Source organism: Pipra filicauda, unplaced genomic scaffold (genome assembly GCF_003945595.2).
Source record: "Pipra filicauda isolate LSUMZ 115617 unplaced genomic scaffold, ASM394559v2 scaffold256_size1097316_pilon, whole genome shotgun sequence".
Lineage (NCBI taxonomy): Eukaryota > Metazoa > Chordata > Aves > Passeriformes > Pipridae > Pipra > Pipra filicauda.
This window is the reverse complement of record NW_024104372.1, coordinates 156,522-181,475: the sequence shown is the minus strand read 5'-3', so window position 1 is coordinate 181,475 and position 24,954 is coordinate 156,522. Positions and strand designations below refer to the sequence as shown.

At 41.5% G+C, this 24,954-nt stretch overlaps 1 protein-coding gene across 4 annotated transcripts in view; it reads right to left on the bottom strand.

Annotated features, from left to right (window-relative positions):
* SSBP2 (single stranded DNA binding protein 2) overlaps positions 1–22,198 on the bottom strand; it is a 134,877-nt gene extending 112,679 nt beyond the window's left edge. For 2 of the 4 annotated variants that reach the window (XM_027742703.2, XM_027742704.2), the window contains exon 1: positions 22,054–22,112. In XM_027742703.2, coding sequence (XP_027598504.1) covers positions 22,054–22,112 — 59 coding nt within the window. Of the gene's footprint in view, positions 1–22,053 lie in introns of all 4 variants that reach the window. The other 2 variants (XM_027742705.2, XM_027742706.2) reach the window with 2 other exon arrangements.
* Between the last annotated feature and the right edge of the window lie 2,756 nt (positions 22,199–24,954).

Below are 24,954 nucleotides of genomic sequence, written 5' to 3'. Positions count from 1 at the left end.
AACATCTTGAAGAACTCTGATCAAATTGCTTGAGAACACAGAAAAGTTGATTAAAAGAAACTTACAAAACTTCCATGCATTTTCCATTTCTCAGTTAAATATGAATAGAATATTAAGATTCAGCATATATTTGTATTTAAGATGCTGTTTTCATGCTATTTGAAATTGACTTGAGATACTTACATGGTGTTAAAGAGATCTGGATCTCAAGTGACAAAATTACACACAAAGAATCTCAGAATCCCAGACTAGTTTGGGTGGGAAAAGACCTTAAAACTCATCTTGTTCCATGGGCAGGGACACCTTCCTCTATCCCAGCTTGCTCCAATCTGGCCTTCCTTGACATTTCAATAGATAATTCTTCATTTATTACCTTCATCATCCTTTTTTCATTTTTTCTGTTTCTCACCAGTAAAAGAGAAACTAATCTTGAATTACTCTGCAAACTCTTAGAAGCAGATTCCAGTGTAAGAAGCTGGAGTCTGCTCAGCATAGGGGAATTACAAATAGCAGAGAGCAGGGGACCTGCCCTTTCTGATCCTTATCCCAAGCAAGATCTACTTGCAGAAGCAAGGGAAAAATACTGGGTTTAATTGCTGCTTTTTCTACAGCATTATCTCTACACACTGTAATGGGTGGGAAAGAGAGGAGGGGGACACTGCAAGACTCCACCAAAGATACTGCACAAGTCACTCCCAGTACCAGCTGATGGAAAAAAAAACCTAGTGACATTCTTTTATTGTTTCTACTAACCTACATATTTTTTACCAGTTTACATAAATAAATCAATTCATGATTTCCCTGTTTCATGTTTTATATACAGAAAGGCAGAAGATAGTGCTTTTCAGACACAACCACTTAAGTTTTACAAGGCATAATGTTCAAATTATTATGAAACTATGTTATATAAAACTTTTATAATGAGAAATTAAGATTATGACTCAAACTTTACTCTCTTGCAGCATGTATACACTTTTTAAAAAAAAATGTTGATACAAGTTTCTGAATAACTGCAAAAACAACGAGGAAAGAAAAAGGCACTAAACTTGCAATGAATAGCAATAAAGTGAAAAGAAAGGCAACACTTGTGATTTATTAAGAAACTCTCATATTTCTATATGAACTGTTTCCTTGATAGCGAATGGAGTAAAAAACCCACAAAAACTTCAGTTCTCAGCTAAGTGTTGAATATCCTTCAGACTTGTCTCACACTTTACTGAGACAGACTGAAACAAAGAAAAAAACAGACTGCACTTGAAATTAACAAAATCAACCAGCTACCATTAAAGAAAAGATACTTGGGAAGGGGCACCACAAAGACTGATGACTAGGAAAAAACTATTTATGATATCTCTGTCATATTAAGTCAGTGTTATGTGAAATGTATCTGCAAAAGAAGAAAAGGGAAAATTAGAAACAGATCTCACAAGAAATTGTATACATATACACAGATTTGCATTAAATGCAACATTTTTATTTGCATCAGCAGATGGTTGCATTAAAACCAAAGATAAACAAAATGTTCAACTGCCTGTTTAAACACAGGAATATCAGGAATATCATTTCTTACCCTCAACATAACTTGAAGTGAGACTTGAAACTAAATCTTGTACTCAAGTTACAATACTATGCTTTATCTTCCAAATTACTGATGCTCAACCTGGCCCTATGTCTATTTAGAAAACACATTAATTAGTTTTTAAAAATATCCTTTTATTAGTATATTACAAGAAGACAGCACCAGGCATTCACAGCTCTTGATTTCACTTTCACCTCAAAAAGCCAACCCTGCTCCATTCCCTCCTCAGCAGGGTTTTACTGGAGGGCTGGAATCAAGTGCTGAAATTATATTTAGTAGTAAATATAAAGTATTTATAAATCTGCATCGAGTAAATCAAATGTTTAATATATATTTTAACAAAAGGGTCATTTGTTATGGATTTTAGGGCAGCAGTTAGACAGAACTGTCTTTAACACCTTCTATTGTGTGCTTGCTGCCATATACAACGCACATTCTTCACGCCTGTAACCTATTTAATAACAGACATTAATTATTTATTGCCCCTCTCTAAACAATTTATAAATGTACCCTCACCATAAAGCATGACCGGACTGGTCTTTGCTCCCACAACGAAGGTGTCTGCACTATTTTAACTGCTGCATTAAGAAGCAAACCCTACTTATAAAGAGCCTAACAGAGATACATTTTGTGATATAAAAACATAATCAAATAGCATAATCTACCACTTACATCAGAATTCAGTATTATGCAATGGATTTCCCAAAATGACTGTGGTTACAACACCACAGTTCGCAAAACTGAAAGTCATGTTTAGGTGCAATAGAAGTTTTTTATACTTCTGTCATGCAACTGTTGGATAAGTTCAGCTTTTCACCTTGGAGTGTCTTAAGAAGCGACTTTTTTGACAAGATATCTCAGCCAACACTGCCTATGGTGTCCTGCTTGCCCAAATGGGAGTGAAAATTTTAGGAAAACTGTGTATTTTGCCGCTCCAGGTTTTAGACTTTGGAAATAATACTGAGTGTTAACTGAGTGTCAATCTTCTCTTTCAGAGTGGCTGCTGCTCTTTATATTTTTAGTATGAAAATCAGTTAATAGTTTTAGTATGTATAAGGCGTTTTGTGACTCCTTCTGGCTTTTTCTATATATGTTAATTCCTCTCACATGAGAGCTGCATTAAATTTAAAGCACATTCTTTCAGCAACACACAAGAAAAGTTCCTTAATAGCAAGACACAAGGAAAAACACTTCCACAAGTTTTCAAGTCTGCTGTTTGCATGTCCTTTCCCTGGAATTTTTCTCCAACTCAATGAGTAACCAACTACAGCTTTGTAACACTGCTTAAACATTTTTTCTGATTAAAATCAGAATTATCCTTATGGAACAGATCTTTTCAAAACAACACAAGGAGCATCAGCCCCAAATATCAGTGGTGCAACACATGTCACCTGTGCTGTTCATCTCTGAAAGCATGTTCAGGAGAACAAACACCAACTGCAAGTAAGACCATATGCAAAAAAATTCCCAACCAAGAGCAGCACAGCACAGCCTATAACTCCTTGTTCTCAGCAGTCTAGATCCATTCAGGAAAGAGACACTGCACCAGGGAAACATAAAATACACAAAAAAACAAAGGCTCATAGTGTAGAATTAACTCATGCAGTTCAAAACTACTCATCTATTTTAAGTCAATGAGAAATATAAATCACAGTCAAGGCTGCTCTCTGTACATGTGAAAAAATGTCCATCCTTAATAATAAAATGTCCCTTTCACACCTAAATTATGCCTTCTATGTGGCATCTCAACACGAAAGCATGAACAGAAAAACACACCGAACAAGTTCTTGCCCTAGGAAGCTCACAGGAAAGTTGACAAAGGAACAACTATGTAATTTGAATAAAAGAGAAAGAAGTTCATGAAATGAAGACAGACTAATCGCTGCTTTATAAGATACGTGAGGAAAAAGGAAACACAGCAAACACAGGAGGCAATAACCATGTACATCCAGGTAAGAGAAAACATTATGAATTACACTTTCTGAGGAAACAACCCCAGGATGACACACATTAGGTTGCATTCAAGATCCCTAGTCCAAGACAGCCTAAGCTGGATGGATGGAGGTACCAGGTGGGAATTTGCAGAGTGAACACAGTGGTTAACAGGAAACAACACTGGGGTGCAAGGAACTTCCAACACCACCAGCATCTTCTGGTCCCTGTCCAGTGAGGAAAACACAGAAGAGTATTTTCACAGATGACAGTGTCTGTACAGGTGATGCAACCTTTCTACTGCTCAGTCAACAAGCCAAGTCCATCTGGAGTTTGGAGTCACTAAAAAGGTCTTAAGCACCCTTCAGAGTGATGAATACAACCCCTTCAGGACTCTTATGCAAGTATCTAATCCTTTGAAGATCAGCTTTGAAGGTGTCCTTAGACTATAAAACAACAATCATATGTGGGGGGAAAAAATGGGAATAACACATGAACAAGCAAGCCTAAGATAAAGATCTGTAAAATTCAGTGGGAAACTCAAGACAACCTTGGCAAGACCAGCGCAGTTAAAAACTGCTCATTATTCCTCAATATTGTTCCCTTACAAAAATGTTCCCTTTGCAGTGCTTCTGACCTGAATAACGCCCTTGCTTTTCAGAAGGTGGCTTCTCAGTGGTTCCTCATTGCTCCCTCTCTCCAGGAGAGCACAAGCCTTACTGTGATAATCACAATAAAGAGGTTGTAACCCAAACTCGGGGACTCGGCTATGCCTCAAAGAAAATGAGAAAAAAACTGAAAGGAAATGCCCTTGGAAAGCACATGAGGGACAACAGGAGGCAGGTAAACCTCTAACTGCATCAGGCACAAAACTGCAACAGATGGGGAGAGGCACCTGGAAACACGTTAGTCTCTACAGCGCTTTCTGTCAGGCTGTGTGGTCTCTCCTCATCCCCAGAAATGTGGAAAACAGGGAATAACATGAGGGGGAAAGGGAGTAGCTGGAGATACAAAGTCTTGCCAGTGGAAGTAAAAGAAGTCTGTGCTCCACACAGCCTACCTTTACAATATATTTCTAGTGGAAATCCTGCAATTTCCCTAACCCTCCGTGCAGGTGCAACAGACAAGGAACAGAAAGATAATTCTTAATAAAATATTTTTTTTCTAAAGTAGCTTGTTAAGGGCATCAACCATTAGACTGAATTTAAGCCCTGTGAGAGTTCTGGGATTGATGGTGAGCAAAGTCACAGTGCTTACCTTCTGTTAGGACTTTACCAAGACCTCCTGACAACCACAAAAAAAAATGCCAAACCTTTTACCAATCAGATCCGTTAGGGCCAACAAAGGGAAAAACAGTATCTCCTCCCAAAGCCCACACCACACAATCCCATCTCCACACACAGACAGTACTGGGGATGCACAGAATATAAATCCTGGCTGTTATCACCAGGATCCCGTGTTTCTTTTGCTGTATTTTTTGAAGGGGTATTTTGTTCCACACTAGCTAACTGCTAAATGCTGCTCACGAAGAGGCAGGAGGGACCGCTGCAGCTCCACGGAAAGTAAATCCTGAAGACTTAGGATCCTAAAGAAGGGGAGCTCAGAGGGCGGATCCTGCCTCATCTCCCTTCCACACCTGCTGGGAACATCAGCACTGGGCTCAAATATTTCTCAGGAAGCTAAGACTTACATTTCATTTGTTTAACTTTCAGTACAATGCTTGAAAATGTAAGCATGCAAAAGAAAAGTCATTGCCACTGCTTCATTTCATTGGGAGGGCCACTTATTAAATCAGAGAACTTTTCTCAGTACCCCTGACTATTTCAGTAATTTTACCTACTGATATTAAGAAAAATAAGCCATTGCTTGCTTGTGAAAACCTCACATCGGATTCAAAAAGGCAACATTTGTTGCTCTTCTGTGAGTTTGATCACACTTTTACAGCGACAATTTCATTAAACCGCTGAAATATTATATTTTTTTTTCTCTGAAAGGAAAAAACAAGGAGTAATGATTTCTTTTTTATACTCATCCTCAGACAACATTACTGAAATAATTATAAGGAAGAGGCTAAAATCTTTCATCATTCACCTCAGACCAGAATGCGCTTTCCTGTTTTTTCACTCAAAAGCCCCTGAAAGAACTTCATTTAAAACAGTAGAAAAAATGCAAGAATATTATCACTTCTCATTTCAAGATGTATCATCTGTTCCCGCAACAAATGCTCACAAACTACGTGATTTTTTGTTTCAGAAAGTTACTAATCTCTGTTTCAGGTTTGATATACCTGCACTGTTCAAGCACAATACATCACATGCATAGATGGACTATAAAACTTGAGTGGATTTGAACACAGCGTAGATGACATGCAAAGGTGGTATCACCATCCTCAAATCAAGCTAACACACACACAAATAAAAATTAAACAAACGAACAGAACAAAACAAAAAACCAAACAAATGAAAAAATTGTGTAATTGAACCCACAAATTACTGATTGTGACTTTAATCTCAAACTTAAGCATTTAGTACACATTACCTTAAACTGGGAACATGTTCCCCAAATGCTTTTATTCCAAGTATTTGTGTGCTAATTCTAAAAACAACTTTTCAGAGCTAACTGGGAGCTCTTCAGGCTGATGGTTTTCCCTTTCACATGCATTCTGTGACCTTTCAGGTAAGAAGGGGAAGATTAGCCCCCTGAGGTCCTTTTCACACTTGGTCCAAGGTGAACAACGGGCAGGTGCAAACTTTACAATATCAGGACTAAATTTCAAACCCAGTAGCCTGGAGATGAAGATTATCAGGAGTTGCTTGGTAACTGGTTTGACAAAGCACTCACAGTTCTCTAAACTCCAGCTCAGCTGCTCCATCTGGTACCTGGGAGGGCTATTGTCTCCCCTTTATCCTACCTGGGCTGAAGTGTCAGGCTGATGCTCCCATGTAACTGTGCATTTTACATAAATACATTTTATCTGTTTAAAATCTCTGCTGTTTCAGAGTGCCCAAGTTGCTCTAGAGCTCTGTAGGAGACCAAAGCTTCATTCCTGCTCCAGTTATTTCCCTCCCCAGGGCTGCCATAAATACAACAAATGAAATCACATGGACGGTGATCTTGTCATATCTCATCAGCAAAGCAAGAGTTGGCCTTGGTCATTATTAGAATAAAGAGATTTAAGAGATAAGCTTGCAACAAGACTAGGAAACTTTCTGTACACTGAGTTGAAGTCACTCAGTGCAGCTTCTCTGCAACATCTCCTTTTCCTCCAAGGATTTTACTGAACTTTCCACGTTCAAGGATCACTGGAAAAATTAGTTGTATGAATAGCAAATATAATGAGTCAGCTGCTCAGTTTATTTAGGATCCCTGCAACTCACACAGCACTTTAAAACAAGTTCTACAGGAAATTCAGTTGGTGAAATAAAAAAACTTTATTAGGGCTGGATTTGTAAAGAAAAAAGGTAAAGAAAATCCCATCCAAGATGCCAACAGTGTAATTATATTAGCCTGTTACAAAACAATTAAAAGTAATGAAATTTTGACTTCTCACTAAGTGTTAAGAAGCTTAAGATTAGTATTTAGTTAATCCTTCAGTCCCACTGAGAAGCCCTAACACAGACCAGACAGCATTCTTGAGGTGGTAATGTTGCTCCACAGCTTCTCAGCAGCATCACTCATCATGAGGCAGAGCCTGACATGTACATATAAATTTACAGTTGGGTGGTGAAGAGCTGCTGCAGACCTGCCAACACATACTTGAATCCAGCTGGTTCCAATTAATAGGATCCATCCTGGTGGTTGCTGGCAGCCTCCGAGAGGCTCCAACTTCTGCCATAGCCCAGGCTGGAAACCAGACCACTCAGACAAAAACTCTGCACAGAGATGGCACAGTCACCTCCTCACACTGCAGAGCAGGGAGTTAAGGGGGTAGGAGCAGAGCAATGTGATGTATTGTCATATATAAACAAACACTTGGAGGGGACACAGAGAAAAGGTTGTATGGACAATTTATGCTCTACAGCAAATGCCATTTAATTCTCAATTTAAACTCACATGATTTCCACCATCTGCCCCTCTTACCCCCCACTTCCCCAATCCTACAGAGACAATGCTGAAGTAGTTGCTGGAATCACCACGCTTCACTGTAAATTTTCATCTTTAGTCTGAAACTTTGTCAGAAAAAGGGAAAAGAACCGATGGTAGTGAGATCTGGGAAATTATGCTTAAACAGGTTGAAATGGTTCTTGAAGGCAGAAGGTCAAAGAGAATGATTTTTAGTATGTTCTTTCAAAGTAATGTTCATGTGGGTTTCATGGAAGGGTAAAGTTATTTAGAAACTTGAAAATGCTGTGTACACAAGATGTGCCGTCAAGTATTTGCAATACCAAAGAACTTCATCAGACCGTAAGCCAGACAACCCACAAAACAGTAACAATAGGAATAAAACAGGGGATTCTGCCGCTTGGAAAAAAAAAGAACAAAGAGATTTTAAATAAATTATATTTTGTAATGCAATATTCCATTTTACGATTCTCCACATTTCAGTTTATTTACTTCTTTGTATTTTTAAGTAGAATATCAATTACATATACTTTTTAATTCAAACCCCTCTTAAAACAGAAAAGGAGATTCAGTGAGAACAGTATCAGTCAGGGAATGGAGTAATGAAGCTGAATCAAACACCGCAGACCAGGACTCAAACTTCCCCCAGTTCCAGAAGTGTTCAGATTCCTGGGAGTAAGTGTGGGAAATTTGACAAGCATGTTCCTGAATACATTAACTGACAAGAACCGTCGCCCCACTCCAGTTAATGTATATCAGGGGAAAACATGTAAAGAGGCTCAAATAGCAAAATATCTCAGGCTAAAAATACCAAGAACTCCCTCAGCTGGAAGTTGTTAGCAAGAGCTCTGATAAAAATAAGGAACCAGGACAGCATAAATGCTTTCCTTTCCCTGCAGAAAATAAAACTACATTTGGGAGGAAAGTATTCGAAACATCATAAAAGAGGTGACTCACCCCATTCAACGGGCAGCACACTCTGGAAAGAGGGGAGAGGGAACAGGGATCCAAACCCAACCACGAAGTCCTGGTGGGAGAACAGCAATTCCTAGCTCCCCCCCACCACTGAGTGTTCTGTAACACAGACACCACTCCTGCGCTGAAGGATGACCTGTGGCTCTTGAGGGTCTCCAGAGACAGGTAAAAGACCAAACTGAGTAAATGATTGCTCCTGGAGCCTTCAGAGGTTACTGGGATGCTCCTCCAGAAGGCTGCTGATACCTACTGCAGGACTGTAATGCTGTGGATATTTTAAATTCACCTCTTGGACATCAAGATTTCCAGACCTGGGCTGTACTTTGAAGTTCTTATGTATTTCTCAAACTTACCTTCACGTAGTCAAATGATAAAAGCCAGAATTAGATGAGCCAGCTTTGTTTTGGTTTGCAAGCAGACACGCATATCATTCAGTTCTTTAGTTTTTTCGTGAGCCAGGAAGGGTACCCAAAGACAAGCCCAAACCATCTACATTCAACAGCCTCACGCACTCAGAAAAGTAAAGGAAGACCAGCAGGGTAGTCTTGTCTCAACTACAGAAGAAACACAGCAACCATGATGATTTATGACAACTAAACCAGCAAATAATGGTGCAACAGGAAGACCACAACATCCCACTGCTTCATTTTGGATGGAAAATTCTTAAAATGCGGGAGGAACCACATAAATAGCAATGATTTTGCTAAAGCATATTTGCTAAAGCAGTCTCATCATTTCATAATCACATAACTGACACTTGTATGTCATGTTGGGTCTTATACCAGAGACACCCAAAAGGGTTTGAATCTTTTAAAACCACCTCAAGCATCTCCTTCCACACAGCATCTAACAGAAGGCTAGGATGCTTCTGTCCACCAAAATCTCCATTATTTGGAGAAATAAAAGCCCAGAGAAGAAAGAGAATACTGAAGAAAGGGGAATACTGGGAATGCTGTAGTTGAATATACATGAATGCCCAAGAGATCAATGAAATTTACTTAATTTTACAAACTGTGATATAAATAAAAACATATAGAAAAACTCTGTCACAAGGAAATACTCATATCCCAGTCATTTCAGGCAAAAACATTCTTGGACTCTAGATTACAAATACAAAATATTAAGAGTGGGCTGGAAAATTGGATTTGAATCTTTGAATGTAAACAAGAAAAAATGTGAGTACTATGTAAGGACACCTCAACATCTTCACTGAGGAATCTCACTGTGAAGATTATATCGCACCACTGAATGATCTTTTTCTACCAATTTATACCACTCACTTTTCAATTCTACACTTTGGATGAAAACATGCAAAACACAGAGATGCTGGGAAGCTCCCTATGCTAAACAGTGTGTTGAAGGAAGAGGAGTCAGGACAGCTGGTCCAAGGAGCCCCTCTGTGTATCCAGGCACACAGAATCTTTATCTTAGTATCACTACAGCCATAAGGCTGTGGGGCAAAGAGAGTTTGAACACACCTTGATACTTAAGACAGTTTCTGTATTGTTTCAAAAAGTGGTCTGTCCTCTTCAACTATTTATGTTTAGCTAAAATACCTGCTGGCAATTCAAGAGCAGAGGTCCCATCGCATTCATATGACCCAGTTCCCCATATCCACAGATTAACCTCATCTTTCCCAAAGCACCAGTTCTCTACTTCCAGCACCATCAGGTAGAAAACAGAATAGGACCATGTACTTCATCCTGGTTTTCATGTTGCTTTCAGAATTTCCCCAAGAATGGAACCACCAGACTGTGGGGTTCTGTCATTCCATAGGCCCAAAAGAGCTGGAACTTAAAAAACCCAAACAAGCAAAAAAAGGGCAATCGAAAAACAGATAAACCCTTAGGGCACAAAAGCTTTTTCAAGTCACTTGGGCTGCCAAAAGGGAAGAAAAAACTCTTATCTTTTTTTGGGTAAGCTTGTGTTAATGGCTAGGGGTGCTACCCAGGGAGAAACATGGATGGAAGCTTTTTGGAGGAATCAAAAGCTTGTTTTACCAGATAAGCACTAGGGGAGTAGTACATTCTTAGGCAGAAAGAAATTACACATATGGACTACTTTTGCTGTTTCAGATGCTTTCACTGACACTGATCTAAAGAAATACTTTGTTTAAGAAGTTTGGTTGTTGGGTGCTCCTAAAGAGAAGTTAATGCAGGTGTTGAATATAAAATCAGCCTTCGTGAGATAACTACAGTTATTACACAATCAACAGGTATGACACAGTAAACTTCATGTTTCCACACCAACAGGACAAGGGTGTAAGGGTGACACTGAATAAGCTCAAAAGGGGACCAAACCAAGAGTGCAGTCTATTAACTCTGAGAATGCCTCTTCTATTAGAATCAAAACTATTTGTTGTTTATTTTGTGGGGTTTTTTTCATCAACCTGCTTCTGTGATTCAACATGTGCAGGTGATGCTCAGTTGCCTGTTCTACGCTCCCTTCTAAGTTACATACATGGATCTATGCAAACACACACATAAAAACACACATGCAGACAACATAGTGAAAATAGTCAGTGGTGGGAGAACGTAAGGTCACTTTTCTTCAGTTATGTTAATCGTTTAAGTATGCTATTATACTGGAAAACAAAAAGTTCCAAGACAGTTGTGGGCATGCTAAAAAGTAACATCCACAAAACTAGCCTTAAGTTTAGCTGAAACCCACAACTGAATCACAACTGCGAGAAGAACACAAAAACATTTCCAGTTTGATGCTGCAGAATACACAGCAATTACTTTGCCAAATTCCACTATTGGTCTCTTCAATGTAGTTTCTTGGCTCCCTTTACAACACCACTGGAATTCTACAAAATAAAGTGTGAAGGCATATATGACACTGTCACAGGTCAGGTTTCCCTTCATCTACCTCCTTAGTTTTTCACTTGTATCCTGAATAACTGAGGATTTTCAATGTTTGTGCAGAGCACTACAAACCCACAGCCACTTGCAGAAGGCAAAGCTCTCTCAATAAAAACACTATACCAGAGAGCACCTCTAATTGTGCTTTGTCTACTGAATGTACACACTGTGCAAGGAGAAATTAAACAGACTATCATCTCCAGCCCCTTCTCTGTGGGATATGGAATGACCTTCTCTGTGGAATATGGAACAGGTACGCCCACAAGATAGGTATTACCCTACGCTTTCAAATGCATTTCTTTGGCTCACAGTCTAAATATTAAACCCACTGAGCCCTTTTTTGACCTTTTTGAAGTATTTCATAACAGCTTTATTACATAGTGATATGAGTGAAAGACTGTTCAATTCCCTCTACCTTGTTTTACAGGAAAAATACGTATGGTTTTATGACAAGAAAAGCTTCTTCTGTCTATTAACCCCTTTTTTTTCCAAATGAGTAATCCCACACAGAATTGGAGGCTGACATCAAGCAACTCCAATCTTTCTTTTTTCCTCCAATTCTGAATAATTAACTACAGAGTTACAGGTCTGTTTGGGGAATACTGGGAAAAATTTATAAATAATTTTCTCAATTACTAGAATTAATAGAAAAACACCTGCATCCAGTGCTCCACTCTGCTTTTCTTTCTAATCATCTATTTAAGATGTTCTGTGAAATAATTCAAAATAATTTTTTTCAATCACTTTTTTCACGTTCCCCAGCTACAGCTGGACAAATTATTTAAGTCTTGCATCTTTAAAGCATAAGACAGTTTTATTGGGAGGGGAGGGTTTGTTTGTTTGTTTTTGCTGCATTACAGTACATTATATTATTTCTAAAAATATTTAAAAATATATATAACTAGGCTTGAAATTGCACATGCCTACAGTTTTTGGTCTTGTAAGAGTAAACATCTTTATTTTATAAAGAGTTAGATGTGCAGATAATAAAATGAGAAGTGACACTGCATTTGAAGAGGTGCAGCAGAAGTCAGGAACACCAGTGTGTTGAACCTCAGATCTGCTTGTCAAGCCCATTACCATTACCAGAGGCACATTTCCATACTTCCAACACTGTTCTTCATCTTCTGACCAGAAACTCTCTTATGCTTCACAGCTTTGTGTATTTTGAACAAACAGTCCTCTGTACAAGCTCTAGGTGTTTATTTGTTGATCATATACTTCTATTCCAACTTAGATCAACTTTCATTTGTATTATTTTGTGTTTATTATATAAACAAAACCACACTTAATTCCTCGGGCCAGGATATACGGCTTTAGGTTTTTTAAATATCATCTCCACCTGTATATATCCTCTCCAGACTCATATTCAAGGAATATTAAACAGGTTACAATGATTTTAAAGGGTTTTAGCAGTAACGTAAGGAATCAAACAGTTCAAGAGACAGACAATGGGAGTTGTAACCTTCACTTCCGGGGCAGTTTCAGACTTGGCAAGGGAGCTTCATTATTCTTGATACACCTGATGAAATTCCAGTAACTCACCCACACTCCAACCACACAAAAACCCCCTGTAACTCCCCACCACCACCTCAATTGAAAGGGTGACCTATCAAGAGCAACTGGAGCCATCCAAGACTGGACCCCACCCTTGGAGGGTCACTTGGGAGAAGAAGATAAATAGAATATTTAGCATGGACAAATCAAAGGGCTTTGGTTTATCAAATGCTCCATGGCAGAAGCATCAGGTGGCATCTTCACTTCCAGCCTCATAAATCACTGTATTAACGACACAATCCTGCAGCCTGTCAGCCTATGATGCATTCTGTCCCAACACTGTCAAGAATAAAATATTTATTAAGGAACTATATAGTTCCATTCCTGCACTCAAATATCTTCCTCAGAGCTGGCCTTTCCCTCCCAGGGAAAGGCCAACACAGGCTACCTCAGGTTGCCACTGATGTTGCTGGAATTTTTTTTAAACTATAAAAATGGTTTTCAAGACTGACACTTCTTTATAAGCATTAAGCTGTTTATCACAGAAAACACAGCATTTTACCTTCATGACTAGCTGCAAAAGCATTTAATTCCAACAGTGTAACATTCTTATCACCTTTTCCAAACTCATTAGATCAATATAAAAATGCATCTGCTGATAACAAGACATTATCAGTATCAATATTAAAAAAAAGAATTGCATGCACTGGAGGTTACATATACTGACTACTTATTACTACTGATTACTTACTGCTTCTGCATTTTCAGAACACTGACTTCTTTCTGTAAAAGTTATAGGGGGTTGTGGGTTTGTTTTAAGGTGGAATTTCTCCCAAAAATCAGAGTCATTGGAAATAAAATGGAAATTAATGTAAAACACGGGACACTGTAATCAGTAACTTCCTAATTTCTTCCTCAAGACTGAAACTTCTCTTTCAAAGACAGTATTTTATTTAGGAATGGGACATAGGAAACAAAACAGTCAAGCCTAAATAGCAAACCAGCACTTTCATTGGCCTCTTAGGCCTGATCAATCCTATCAAGAGTTTGAGGTTAACATCAAGCGTTGTACTTCAACCAGACCCATATAAACTTAGACCAAAAAAACACCAAAAGACAAGCCCAAAGCCAGACTGAAAGCCTAAAAGGATGGATGGGATGGAGCAGCCCACGAATTCAACACACAGAGGAGCCAAACAACCCTCACTATCCACAATCACATATGACAAACTATACCTGCCATCAGAAATGTGATTTTCGAAATTCGGATTTTCCCAGTTTGTCATTTCCTAATTGATATTTGCACAAGAAACAAGGTGGGGGAAAAAAGTGTGATTGGTTTCACCTCAGATTCAGTTGAGAGATTGTGCAGTGGGTAAGGAGGAACACACAGGGAAAGTTAATGTATTAAGAGTTTTGATTGCTGGCCTATCACATCCCATCTACGTCAGCTAACACCTTCATGAAATGAAAGAACAGTGTACAATCACATGAAATAAATAATGCAAGTCATTAACAGAATGTTTCTACAAACAAGAGAATGTTTCAAGAAAGTTCTTGATACCCTGAGCCAATTCCGCTAAAATACTTTCATTAATGAGTCATATATAGAAGCACAAAAGTGTACATGATAAATCAGTAATGATTATAAGACCTTCTCGGGACACAAAAAGAATAAGGAATGTTAATAAGAGAAAATTCAATACAGGCAAATGTAGAGTACTGTGCTCAGGAATAAGAAATCAAATACACAAATATGAAATAGGGAATAATTGGCTAGGCAGCTGTGTTGTAAAAAGAACCTGGAGGGCATGTGGACTGCAAAATGGATTATTTAAAATACAAAACCAAAACAAACTAAACCAAAAAAACCCAACAAACAAAAAACCCCAACAAAGCCCAACAACAATAAATAGGCAAGTGTTCCAGAGAGTATTATCAGCACTGGTTTATATATGTTTTATCTCACAAGAGATAAATTATTTCATTCTGCTCCATTCCATGCTCTGGACATACTACTATTAATATGGAGACAAAATAAAAACACTCCAAAGGCAAGAATGACAGAAAGTTTGAAGCGGGGAAAAAAATGACCCATGACAAAAATGTTCAGAATATTTTTATATTTGATGAAGCTGGAAAGAGAAAAGCTGAGACACAATGGTCTTGACTTAGTGCCATATTTCAGTTTCTCAGAACATGACGTTTTATGTTCTCACCTCTTACCTTCCTGGGCCTGGAAGTGAGAAATATCCTACAGACTAGAGAAGCATGGACAGAAGTCATCAAGATTTCTGAATCAATATGTTTGTTGCTATCTGAGGAAGATTTTCTCTCAGGATTTGAAACAACACCTGACCACAACCTGGACTTAGGGGTCTGTGGTTTAACTCCAGCAGACATTAGGAATAAAAAAACTTCAGCTGTGACTCAACTTGGACTGCTTGTACACCAAAAAAAAGCAGGGAACAACTGGTCCCAACTGCAAGTAACATAGTTGGAAGGCCCTGAAGATGGAGCTACTGAACCTTCATGGAGAAAAACCTAGTTGTGTTCTTGGTGGTACTTTAAAGGAGGAGTTTTAAAGAGCAGCTTTAGCAGAAAACTCTTAAAAGGTGGTGTTTTGATCAGTTGCTGATTCCTGCCCTCGCAGAGCATCGTGACCTTCTCAAGGAGTGGCTCTGCCCCATTACAGTGCCACCCTGAATCACACAATCATGGATTTGTAAGCCTCCCTCCCTAAGCACAGCATGTTGATGAGACTGTGCTGCAGGGAAGTATGAACTGTCCACCCTGGATAACTTCAGAGTGCATTTTCCAATTTCCAGTATGTCCAAAAGAAAGATGGCAAAAAAAATTACAACATTTAAGTTCCTTTGGCATCTTGTCCTTAGAACCAGTGGCAAGAGAGATACCGGAAGTTGTACATACAGACTTCTGGTTTATGCGATATTCAAAAAAAGAAAAAAATTCAGGGCTACAGAGCTCAAATTGGGCACCCAACAATCGAGAAGTGTTTTTGCCTTTCACTTTTTGCATCTTAGTGCCAATTCTAAAACTGGTTGTCGAGCAGGAGTGGCTTGATACCTATTTTTAAAGGTGAAGCTCAGGCACCATGGTGCTGGGCACTAAAGAAACAACATATTCCTCCTGTAGGAACAGCAGTATTATGAAACGGCAAGTCAGCCATAAGGCACATACTGCATGACAGCAAAATAGCAAATTATCAAATAGCTACTCATTATGAAAACAATGCTCTTTTCTGCACAATAAAAACTAGGGAGGTTGTGCAGGGAGTTGGTGTGGGGTTTTTTTCCAGAGGAAAAAAAAATCAGTGAACATGCAAATGAGGGCAAAGTGAGAACAGCGCTTGGTATATACCCACACTTTCCAAGTTAAGAGAATCTTATTGGGAATGCAAGCACAGCACCCAGACACTGCACTTCAGACACAGAGACGCACTGTTCCAGCTGATTTTGAATGGCAAATTCCATCCTTCCCTCCCAAAGCTCTGACATCTCTGAGCTGCAGATTTTAGAACTACCACGGTCAGTCAGTATTGCATAAGTGTTGGTAGGTTTTGCCTTGAAGATAAGAAATTTACCTCTCAGTCTCCCAGGGGCAGCAAAGGAATGGTCATTTTCCAGCACCTGGAGGGACAGAATGTTCCTCCTAACTTAACAAAAACCCTTCACTTCTTGACCTGCCTCCTTTGCTGTCCTGGCTCTGCTCCCTGCTCTGCACCAAGTCTGCTTCCCTTGTCTGGATGCACCAGCCCCCACCCAGATCTCTGATCCTAATGCCAGTTCCCTTAGGGAGCAATTCTTTGTCTCCTCTCTCCAGACTGGCCATTTCCACCCTGGCTTCCTCCATCCTCCTTCAGGAGCCAGCCTCGGTTATCTCTGTGTCCTGGCATCTCACAGCTGCAGCCTACAACTGCTCATATTTACACTTGCCTTACCACCAGCATGTCCAGTCCCAGTTTTTCTTCCCTCTGATCCCAGGATCTGCCCACTTACAATTCTTCTCCCCTCTAACTCCAGGATCTGCCCAGACCCAATTTTGCTCCCCTGTAATCCCAGGATCGGCCCACTCCTGATTTCTCTCCCCTCTGATCCCAGTGTCTGCCCACTCCCAATTTTTCTTCCCTCTGATCCCAGTATCTACCCAGTCGCAGTCCCAGTCCCAGCTTTTCTCTCCTGTAATCCCAGTATCTGCCCATTCCCAGTTTTTCTCCCCTCTGATGCTGGTATCTGCTTCGCTCTCAGGAAAGATAAAATATTCAGAGATTACAGTTAGTAAACCCTAAGCATATGCAAATGCATCTTTTTGAAAAGACTTGTATCCTGGCAAAATACAGATGCTTTGTCATGCAAATGGAAGACACATCCCTGGAATCAAATCCCTCATCCTTTTTCAACTACACTTCAAGGAGAGGGGCACATGCTAAAAGTTGCAAAAACTTTTAAAACACCAGGAAACACGTTTTTTTCTCTGCCTAATTTTTAAAGCAAGCCACATTTCAACGGAACTTTTACACACAAATTAAATAAACTAACACAAGGCTTAGGTATGCCATTATAAATTTTCCCCCCAACCAGTGAAAGTTCGGCAAAGTTATGAAAATCTTCTTTGACTACCTCAATATTTAAGTAAAATTAATAGTTTCTGGGTACTGTTTGACCTCCAAGGCAAAGGCTGTTATTGTCAGTGGTCTGAACTGCAGCACACACATTATCCGAAACACCTTGACGTGCTGCCCAAGATACCTGCGCAGTATTACAGAGCACCTGAAGCACTATGGTCAAGAATAAGTACTGACAAATAGTTACTCTTTCCAGAACCTTCCCTTCTGTGTACTTCATTAAAAAGTATATTCCTCTAAAATGACAAGAAGTGTTCTGTTCACAGACTCCCTGAGCAGTACAACTGCAACTTTTGCAAGTTAGACCTGATGGATGAAATCATTGTATAAATGTCAAACCTAAACTTTCTAAAACAGGCTGGATTAAACTACTAGTTTCGTTTTCAAAGGGGGGGGGGGGGGAAAGATAATGTGTCTTTTAGCATCTGAACCTGAAGCTCACCATTTCGTAGAAAAGAGCAACAAATTTATCACTTAATTTTTATCTGTACCTTACTTTTTCTTTGCAGCCTATAAACATTAGTGGGAAAAAAGTAACTTAACTATGTAAACTCATGCGATGCAGTCTTTCCTAATCTGAAGGGAAAAAAAAAACAACCAACAAAAAAACCCAAAAAAACATTAAACGCCCTCCCCCCCCACCCCAGCAAACAACATCACTCATATAAAGAGCTGTATGTCCAAAGAGCCAACCACCCAAAACAGGTTTGAGGAGAACCAACATTTTGATCACATCTCCTTTTATAACCAATTAAATCATAGTGACTAGTCATCCTTTTATTTTTTAACCAAAATCTGTGTCTGCTAAGCCCTAGTAAGGTTAAGGGCATCCTGGGAAAAGAACTAGTTTAGAAGACCACTGGAAGATCAAGACAACTTAACTCAAAACACAGAATTCAGTCAGAACTTAGTTTTGCCTTATATGTTCCTCTGAACTACTTTTCTGCATATATGTTTTCAAATTGAAATATTATTATTTATATATAAACAGAGAGTTGCATTTGCAAATGGAACCTGTAAGGTCTGGTCCTCCTTTCTCCAAGATTAGAAGTTTACAGAGTTTCATCATTCAATGAAATGTCAGTAGGTCCAACCTCCTAATCTGAAACAGTCCCATTTTAAGGAATAAGGACAAATAATAAAAATAAAAAAGTATATCCAGTTGCTGTGAAGAGATAACAAAAGATGATGTGTAGAAAACTTCTAGGGCTTTTTCCCTTTGACAGTGTAGATGGGTCTTATATGGCGCCCTCACAGTGGTGAAGAACTACTGTTTAAAACAACTATTCCATCCTTTATGCAACAGGGAGGCCTGAGCCCAAAATTAAGGCACTGAATGAGAGGAAGGGGCACAAAGACTCTTGTGATTTTTGTCTCTTCATCTTTTCATGCCTCACAGGTACTGTGTGCCCTCATTTCTCGTGCTCCCCTACTGTGCTGTGGCTGTACCTCCCTGGCAAAGAATTAGGGGTTTTTTTTTCCGTAAATTCATCTACACTTCACACGTTGTTAAGCTACATAATATAGACAATTTGCCCCAGAGACCAAGCAGAAGGGACAAAGAGAAAGCCCATGAAACAAAGCCATGTTGGAACTGAAAGTTTGCCAAGGGCTACTATAAATGACTGGCAAAACTTGCTTCATTTTATTAGCAATTACATAACCTCAAAGCACATAAATACTAAAGACAGAATACAGCGAGATGTACATACTACAAAACATATTTGGCACTGGATTGTTCTGTAAAATACATCACAAAAAATATTGCAAACAACATCTGAACACACATCTTTTCCACACTTGATAAATACTCTTTTCACACCCTAGTCCTGTCACTGGCACACATCCTCATGGGGAATAAATATGTTCCACACAATCAGGCTGTGCAAAACCTGAGGTAGTGTAATATTTTAAAAAAATTATTTCCTTAGTTATTTCAAGTGTATTTTGGAGATACATTACTGGCTACAAATTTTAGATACTTACAAGCTTGAGGAGACACACTAGCCTTAAGTTGCATATTCTGTTCTAAAAAACTTGGAAATTAAACATAATTATAATCCCTCTCTTCTTGATTAAATAAGTACTTAATGAATCAGTCAAACATACATATTTTTCTCTGTGGTTTACAAATTAAAACAATCTTATGCAGAAGTTGGTGCTGTATTTTTGTAGAGATATTTAATTGGAAGGCAACCTTTTTTTTTTTGAGCACAGCAAAAACTCACGCATTACCTTGGGACAAGCATTGCATGGCTGCAAAACAGTGTAGTAAGAGGAAAAAAAAATGCAATCACAGCTTTTTTGATGTCAGAAAGAAAGCATATGAAAATAGCCAGGATGTGATCTGACCTACTAAAAAGAAACTTTAATAGATGTAATACAATAAAAATCTGAAATGTTGACTATATAATGATATTCCCACCATAAACCAAGTCTTAAAGCTTTTTTTATCTTTTCTTTTGTTTGTTTCGCTAAAGGAAAAGGGGGGAAGAGGATGTTTCTGAATTCCCAGCTGTGTTCATTTTTAAGTAGATGGTACCGTGAAGCTTCTTATCTGTCAAGTCCATGGTGTAAAAACAAACCATTCCAGTGTTTTGCATAAAATAATCTACACGTGAAGAATCCACATTTCCAGTTGTTAGCTACGAATGAGAGACAACGTGTATTTAAATCGAACAGCACCACCTAGCAGGTCCCCCACAACTTTACTTAGGAGGGCAGTTGCTACTTGGCAGTAAGTCAGTTTAGCAAGCTCGCCCTGAAGATTATTAAGCATTTTCACACCACGTGCAATATTATGTGCTCTAGGACACCAAAAACCTTTAAGAAAAATCAGCTGCAGTGAAAGAATTAGACTGAAAACAGTTGAACCTTCAGCCCCACGACCGGAGCATTTGTGTATGTGGCTGGTATTAGGAAGTTTTTGCAGAGCAGAATTAAAAGGACATGATCCTCATCTGATCCAATACACAACAGCCCTATGCATTTGGTTTTAGTCCCACTGTGAGGTCCCACTGTGCCCTTCAGTGATTTACCAAGTGTATTAACAAACATAAGCAAACAAGCAGCACAAGGAAATGGTTTAATTCGCTAATTTTGTAAAACCAAACAAACAACTCTTCCACTAGCCAGTTAAGTAATTATTTTTAAGCAATTATTTTTAAAATTATCCCTACACTGGGAGTAAGAAGCGCCACTAGTTGATCAGTTTTTAGTGCCCAAGTTGTGTCTCCCTCTCTATCTCAGCAACTAACGCTTCACCAGTGCGGCCTCTTCCTCTCTCCGCTTTCCAATGGCAAAGTTAAGTGCGAAATTGACACTTTAAATTTCCCCTACCATCTCCCTCTTCTGCAGCAAAAGAGATGCCCGGCCTGTTCCTGTTCCAGGAAGCGTGCATGCCAGCCTCTGGAACTAGGAAGTCCCTTAACGAAAAAAAACAACCCATCGACTAAAAGAACCAACCCAGCATTAAAAAACAAAACAAAACAAAAAACTAACTAAAAAAAACCCTCAAACAACAAAAACAACAAATCAACTAACAACAACAACAAAAAAACTTTTAGGTAAAGGTTCAGGACAAATTGCCTGAAGGGAAACTCATCGGCCGTGCCCGGAGCGCAGATCCCAGTGCTGAGCCACCTCCGGAGCGATGCGATTTTCGGACCAGAAAGGTGCAAACCCGGCCTCTCGACGGAGGTTTGCACCTCTGGACCCCCCCCAGCGGCCTGTCCCCGACCTTCTCACCTCCGACACACTTCGTCCCCCTCCTTCTCCTCCTGGCAGGGGCTCTTCCTACCCCTCCACCGCGGTGGCAAACCAGCCCCGGTCACGCCAAGTCGCTGCCACTACAGGACAACTCGAGGAGCGCCGTCCATTCCGGAAAACGCGGTCTTCCCCCAGTTCCCTCGCGGGGCGGGGGCATCCCCAGCACTCTCCGTCGGGATCCCCGCAGGCGGCGGGGACGGAGCTCCCAGAGCGCGGTTCGGATGGGGGGGTTTTAAGCGCGATTACAAATAAAGAATAATAATAACGATAATAATACTAACAGTAGTTTTGTCAGGCGGCGGGGCCCGGTCGGACCCAGGCCAGGGGTCGCGCCAAGGCACCCCCGATGCCCGCACCCCCTTTGTGTGTGCGGAGTTCCCCGGGCGTCGACAATGCGGGGACGGCCAAAAGTTGCGAGGCGGCGAGTTGAGACGCGGCGGGACCCGCAGCCCCCCACGCGGGGCTCTTTGTTAGCGGGGCTGTCCCGCACCTTGCGGGGCCGGCGATGGGGCGGCGGGGACCCCCGCGGGACCACCTTGAACGGGGCGCTCCGCGACCCCGCAGCGCTGGGACCCCCGAGCACGGGTGCTGCCCCCGCACTCCGTGGGGTCCGGCCCGAGGGGGTTGAGGGAGGAGGGGCTGCGCCGCAAAGTTTAGTTGTGGGGTGCGCGGGGGTTTGCGCGGGGTTTGCGCGGGGTTTGCGCGGGGGTTCGTGCGGGGCGTGTACTCACTTCTCCCTGGCCTGGCTGTCGGACGGGACGCTGCTGTTGCTCTTGCCTTTGCCGTACATGCCTGCGGAGAAGCTCCCGACTGTCACGCACCTGTCAACCCATCACCGCCTCCCCGGGACCGGCCCCGTCGCCACGGCGACCGCGCCACTCGCGCGCGCCATTGGCCGGGCCCGCCCCCGGCGCCGTGATGGACGGGGCGCACGGAGGGGCCGAGCGGGCCCCCCGCCCCGCCCCCGGCCCCCCCCGCCCCTGCTCCGCGCAGCTCTCGCCGCCTCTCCCCGGCGCAAGGGGGAATTAGAAACGGTTCTAGAAGGATTTTTAAACAACCGGCTGTTCCCGGCGCCGGCCGCCCGCCCGCCGCCGCTGCCGCCGCCGCTGCCGCCGCCGATGGGGGAGCGCCAAGGAGAGACGCAAACTGCGGACCGGACTCACTGCCAGCCCTGTGTCCGCGGCCTCCCAGCCGCGCACCGAGACCCCTCGACCGCCCCCTGCCCCCCCACGAGGGCAGGGGCACCCCCTGCCCCCTCCTGCCCCCCCTATGATCTGCCCTCAGCCCCCACGGGGACCCCCCCACCCCGGCCAGACACAGCCCCGAGGGTCCCCTCTCCCCGACGGTCCCCCGCCACAGCGGGTCCCACCCTACCGAGGGTCCCCCTATTCCCCCACCGGGGGAGGGACCTTCCTCCTTTGCGATGAGAGGCGAGTGCCGGGACCGGCCTTAGGCGGCTGGAGCTGGGGAGGAAACGTTTCCTGAACCAAAGCAGCGTGGCTTTTTAGAGAGGCTTAAAAAAGAAAAAAGTAAAAAAAAAAAAAACCAAAACTGCCCCACGGTCTCTAAAGAAAATTCAAGGAAATGCTTTGTTTTTTGTTTTTTTTGGTTTTTTTTTTTTTTTAGAGTTACATCGCAATAATTGCGTGCTCACAGGAGGTGGTAGGAAGGGAGCAGGCACTGGGGCCATTTATTGCCTGATTTTTTTTTTTGTCTTCCTCCTAAACCGCAGTCCCAAATTTTGCGGATTTTGATACCTGCTTATGTTTAAAGTGCGACTAACCTTGTAAACCCACTCACGTGCATAATTCTTGGAGGGGGCTTTTAGTGATTTAATGTTTTAGTGTTTAATGCCAAGCCCTTTCTCAGGTCGGGTCAGATTGTAAATGTGCCCATCTCCGCGTCCTGTGGGCAGGCAAAGGTCACAGGCAACTAGCGCCACAAAAAACCCCAATCAAGATTGGAGGAGGGAAGTTGTGCCAGACGTGGACCACCAGCATCTGTTTATCATTGCCGGAGCTGCAAGGGGAAAAAAAAAATCCTCTGGATTTTGAGCTGCCAGAGCGAAGGGAATGGTTGGTGAGGTGAAACTGGGGGGGAAGGGGGAGAAATAGAAGTATTGATGAGCGACTGGAACAAACTAGCGATGTCAGCAGAGACAACGTGAAGGAACAAGAGAGGCTGGAGAATCCGAGGTGCTTGTAGCAGTTCCCTACACGGTGTGGGTTCTGTGGGATGTCTGTGCTGTTGCAACCCACCACAATAATTCATCAGATTAAAGCACACCACAGCAAATCCCATTTTGTGCCAAAGTTGGTTGTCTTAGGCTTATATCTAATTTTTTTATATTTTTTTTATTAACAGTGGGAGAGAGTGGTTGGAGTGAGTCTAGGGAGAGAAGTAAATTAGGCTGACATCAGCCACCCTGGTGGGATCAAGGCTCCTGCTCCCAAATTACACTGACAAGACCAGGGGAAGAACAACGAACAAGGTGGCAACAGTGGGTTGTGGTGTGAGGAGAAAGAGGGAAAACAGAAAAAGAGAGGGGAAGGAGTGAATGGAAGGGTAGGAAAAGCTCACAGAGGAAACGAAGGATGAGGAAATGAGGAAGCAAAGCACAAGCACAACGCACGAGGAAGTTGGGTGATAAAAGTGGGAAAAGACGAGGAAGAGAATATGAGAAGTTAATGAAACGTGAACCGAAAGGAGGAGTTTTGGCCTGATTTAGACAGAATAATGCTTACATGTGTTGTGCCGTGGAGTTTAGGTTGGACATGAGGCTGATGGCATTCAGAGTGAACATGGGCAGCAGAAAATGGTGCAAAGGAAAGAACCAGGGCATAAAACAAAGAAAAGACTTGGGTTGTGGGTAAGACATAGAAAAGGAGATTTGGTGAGGGAAGGAAAAGAGTGAGTGTGGATATCCTTGGTCAAACTACGGAGGTAAATGACACTAGTACAGATCATCATAATCCAGAGTACAGTTTCCATCTGAATATTTGCTTGCGTTTGGGGAAGAACCATTATCACCCCATCAGATATGATGAGTATCTCCTGTTCAATGCTTTATGCTGACATCCTGAGCCATGGTTTTAGCAGGGCTTTCACACCAGGCTGATAACTGGCGAAATCCTTCCCGGACCTTCCTGGGTGGGACAATCGTCGAAATCTCTTGTTTTGTTTACCTCAATAGCTTTGGTTGATTTATTTGTGGTTCGGAGGGGGGGTGTATTTTGAGAAGATGGCTGTATCTGTGTTCTGTCAGCCTTGGAAGGGGAGAAGTTTGTGATAGTGAGAGAGCTGTTAATGTTCTCTCGATATGCAGCACAGCTAAAAATGCTTTGTTCCCGTTTTTCATGTGATTTATTTGCATTCCTGTGATTTATTTTGGTCTGAAGGACCCCAAATTACTTGTGTGCTCGCAGATCAAGATGTGATCTGGGGCAGAGCAGGAAGAACTTCAGGAGGGCAGGGCTGGACGCTGAGACAGGATTAGGATGGCCCCATTCCCAGTAAGGCTGGTAAAACTTCTCTTTACAAGTCTGCTTCCCAAGCTACCATTAAAATTCAGATGATGACTTTGTAATTTTGCTTAGAGATCCTTCAGTGGAAAAATGCAGAAATAGTGCTAA